The 4,066-nt window shown below is 36.1% G+C and overlaps 1 protein-coding gene across 1 annotated transcript; it reads left to right on the forward strand.

Annotated features, from left to right (window-relative positions):
• Positions 1-217: 217 nt before the first annotated feature.
• On the forward strand, positions 218-1,231 carry LOC108454781 ((-)-isopiperitenol/(-)-carveol dehydrogenase, mitochondrial-like). Its single transcript, XM_017753353.2, has one exon. The coding sequence runs from the start codon at positions 290-292 to the stop codon at positions 1,079-1,081; it is 792 nt and encodes a 263-aa protein (XP_017608842.1). The 5' UTR covers positions 218-289; the 3' UTR covers positions 1,082-1,231.
• The last annotated feature ends 2,835 nt before the right edge of the window (positions 1,232-4,066 follow it).

Consider the following 4,066-nt stretch of genomic DNA (forward strand, 5'->3'; position numbering starts at 1 on the left):
AATAATTCCCTATTTTAGCCTTATACACTTAAATTTTTAAAAAGTTTACCCACAATTTAAATTTCCCCTACACTGTTTATACTTCCTTTTCATTTGATCTGAAATCTTACCTAAATTAAACTGACGTGTTTAGATGAAAAGAAATTTAAATTTTAGAAACTTTTACTTTAAATAATAAATTGTTCAATAATAATAAAAACTAATAATCCTCGTTTTAAAGATATTGGTATCTTTGCTATATATTTAGGGCTAACTGCGTTGTAACACGTCAAAGATCAGCGTTTCCAAAATGTCCAATAACAAGCTAGAAGGCAAAGTAGCCATCATCACCGGTGGAGCGAGCGGTATCGGCAAAGCCACCGCCTGTCTCTTTGCCGAGCACGGTGCCCGTGTGGTGATCGCCGACATCCAAGACGAACTAGGCCAGCAGGTAGCCGCATCAATCGGTTCCCAAAAGTGCAGCTACATCCACTGTGATGTTACCGATGAAGAGCAAGTGAAAGGCATGGTGGAATGGACCGTCCAAAACCATGGCCAACTCGACATCATGTTTAGCAATGCTGGGATAATTCGTTCCGACAAGGGCACTAGCTCCAACTCTAACCAGAACATCCTCGACCTAGACCTCGCGCCTTTCGACCACCTGTTCGCCGTCAACGCCCGCGGCATGGCGGCTTGCGTCAAACATGCGGCGCGTTCCATGGTTGAGAAGCGCGTGAGAGGGAGCATCATCTGCACGGCCAGTGTATGCGCCAGCTGCGGCGGGGAACACGACGTGGATTACTTTATGTCGAAGCATGCGGTGTTGGGATTGGTGAGGTCGGCAAGCAAGCAGCTTGGGGTGCACGGGATCAGAGTAAATAGCGTGTCACCGTACGTGGTGGCGACCCCATTGATATGTAACCTGACGGGAATGAAAGCGGAGGAAGCTGAGAAATTTTACGAGGGGAGGACGCTTTTGAAAGGGGTAGTGGTGAAAGAGAAGCACGTGGCTGACGCGGTGTTGTTTCTAGCATCGGAAGATTCGGAGGTGGTGAGTGGACATGACATGGTAGTGGATGCCGGGTTTTTGGGCAAATAGTTAAATGGTTGGTCACCGGTAGGTCGGCCTAAAATAATGAAATATGGTCCACGCTACTTTGTTTTACTTACTTTGTGCTTTAACTACTTTGTGCTTTAACCTTCTGTTCAATAAAGGAAGATAAAAATGGCACTTGCTTTTCTGAAATAATTTCATATCATTTCGGGATTCTCACCTTAACACTATCAAATTGATAGGTAAAATTATAGTTTTAGTCCCTATACTACCTTAGAAACAAGTAAATGGTGGCATAACTATTTACCCTTGCGGTCCATAGCCTGATACCTGAGTTTCATTGACGGCTCCAAAGGTCGGCTTAACTGTGCCATCCATATTTATAGAGAATATAAGAGGTTCTCAGCAAGAGGAACAATTTTCGGATTTTGCAAACATCAATTTCCATCTCTTCAAATTATCCACAAGATGCAATTTATCTTTTAATAATCACCAAACATGCATTGAATATTATCATCCAAAAATGTTTTATTCCACAAATATTCAAAGTTAATCTTCATGAATGATCACATTAGTTGATCACCTTATCATGCCATTATTTGCATTATCGGGTTGGTAAAATATCAATATTATATGCAGTATAAAAGGAATGTTTAAACTGAATTATCACTCTAGACTTGATCTGAAATGCACTTTGAGAGATTGGATGCTCCCTAATGGTACTTGAAATTTGGATCTGCTCTGTTTATGGCTACCTGACGTCATGATTAAGTGTATAATAAGTATTCCCCCTCCTCACCCTGATAGGGGAGTGGATAGGATCATTTGGGCTCGATTGGCTCAGGGTCCTTTTCCATTCGAAGTGTTTATTGGGCCTTAAAAGAGAGTTTCTGGACTTCTATTGATGATGCTTGGAAGCCCGTTTGGAAATACCAAGGTCCACAGAGAGTTCGTCTTTTTCTTTGGCTTGTAGCCAAATAGAGGCTTCTTACTAATTCAGAACGAGCTAGGAGAGGGTTTGAAAAAAGTAGTGTGTGTCTTCTTTGTGGGCATGACACCGAGGATATTCTGCATGTTCTCCGTGATTGCTCAACGGCTAAGGAAGTTTGGAGGCTCGTTGTTCCCGCAGAGAAGCTTTCCAGGTTTTTTTCTAACTCCTTTCAAATTTGGTTTTCCACTAATCTTTGTTGTCATGATAAGTTGCAGGATAAGGAAGTTACTTGGTTGTATCTATTTGGGATAGTCGCTTAGGGACTTTGGAAGAATAGGAATCTTTTCATCTTCCAAAACGTCAACTGGACGGCATATGAGATCATTAAAACCTCTTTTAGTTGGGCTCAACACTTTGAACCGTTTCTAGTTGTAGCCAAACCTACTATAACCAATTTTAGAATTTGTCACCACTTGGTTGACAATTGGATTCATCTATTTTCTGATAGAGCAGTCGCTAGAGATACAAGAAATGCCTCAGTGGGAGGTGTGGTTAGAGATCGGAGTGACAATTAGATTTTGGGGTTCACTCATTATCTGGGTAGATGTTCACCTCTGGAGGTAGAACTTTAGAGCATCCTTGATGGAGTTCTTATTTTATTAAGCAAAAAAAGTCCGGATTTAGATTGATAATCTTGAAGTGGTAAAGGCATTGTCCATGGAAGTAACAGTGAATTTAGGCATTACCGTGCTCAGAAGAGTTAAACGTCTTTTGCATTCTGAAAGCCAATGGGAAATTAAGTATGTCACTAGGGAGTGTAATTTAATCGCAGACCACTTGGCAAATATCAATCTTTCTTGGAAGTTACCCCTCCAACTTTTTGAAGTACCTCCTAATTTGGTGGTTATGGCTATTCAGCAAGACAAAGCTTTTAGAACCTCTTAGGAGGTTTTAAGTTGTAATTTTATTTATTTTTCACAAAAAAAAAACTAAATTATTACTATATTTCTTAAAAATAGATAGGTGTGATAAATAAATAAAAACCCTACAAAGTCAACATTAATTTCCAAATATCCTAAAATTCATCAATTATATTAAATAAAAATTACAATGGAATTAAAGGAAAAAAAACTACCATTCAAGGTCCCTCCCTTTTATCTATGTCACTAGAGCTTATATTTTGTATTTGTTAAAATATTGTTTACAATTCTGATTTTTTTTAGATTTTAAAATTTAAATTTAATTGTTAATATTGTTAGATTTATTGGTATGGCATTTTAAAATAAATAATAATAAAAACTAACTTAATAGTCATGTAACTAATAAAATAGAATTGCAATGAACTTAAATTTAACAAAATAATTTCAATAACTTTACCAACCGAACTTGAATTCTTAAAATAGAAATATAAAATTAATATTTAAATTTAAAAATATTAGAATTTATTGCATATTACAAGCTTTTTGTATAAAATGTTTTAACTAATAAAAATCCTTCTATCTTAATTGCAAAAAACTAATCAACGCATGGCAATGCGAGTTGAATCGAGTTGTAAAACATTTAATACTTTTTAAATAAGGTTTTAAGTTCTAGTCCCTTCTATTTAGGGTCTGCTTAGACTTGATTGAAACACAATGTGAATATCCAATATGAGATTATCTGAAATTCAAAAAAAAAAATTAATATAATTTTTTTAAGTTTTGATTTTAATATTTAATTTAGTACTTCAGTTTAGCTTCAATGTTCATTTTGGTATCTGATTACTTTCAATTTGATACTTTTTTTTTGTCTCAATTAAATACGTAAGTTTAACTTCAATGTTTAATTTGGTGCTTGAGCTTTTTTTGTCCCAATTAATTACTTATATTTTTTCTATTAGAGGACATATATCAAACATTTTAATGAGCAACATGATGCAGTTTGTTCCAAGTATCACATTAAACATTAAAGTTAAACTCAAGTATCCAATTAAGATAAAAAAACTCAAGTATCAAATAAAACATTAAGATAAAACTTGGGTATCAACTGGCATATTAACCCAAAGAAAAGGGTGTACCAAGGCATATAACTAACCCGATCCATAAGATTGCAATAGCCCA

This window comes from Gossypium arboreum, chromosome 9 (assembly GCF_025698485.1).
Source record: "Gossypium arboreum isolate Shixiya-1 chromosome 9, ASM2569848v2, whole genome shotgun sequence".
NCBI classification, from domain to species: domain Eukaryota; kingdom Viridiplantae; phylum Streptophyta; class Magnoliopsida; order Malvales; family Malvaceae; genus Gossypium; species Gossypium arboreum.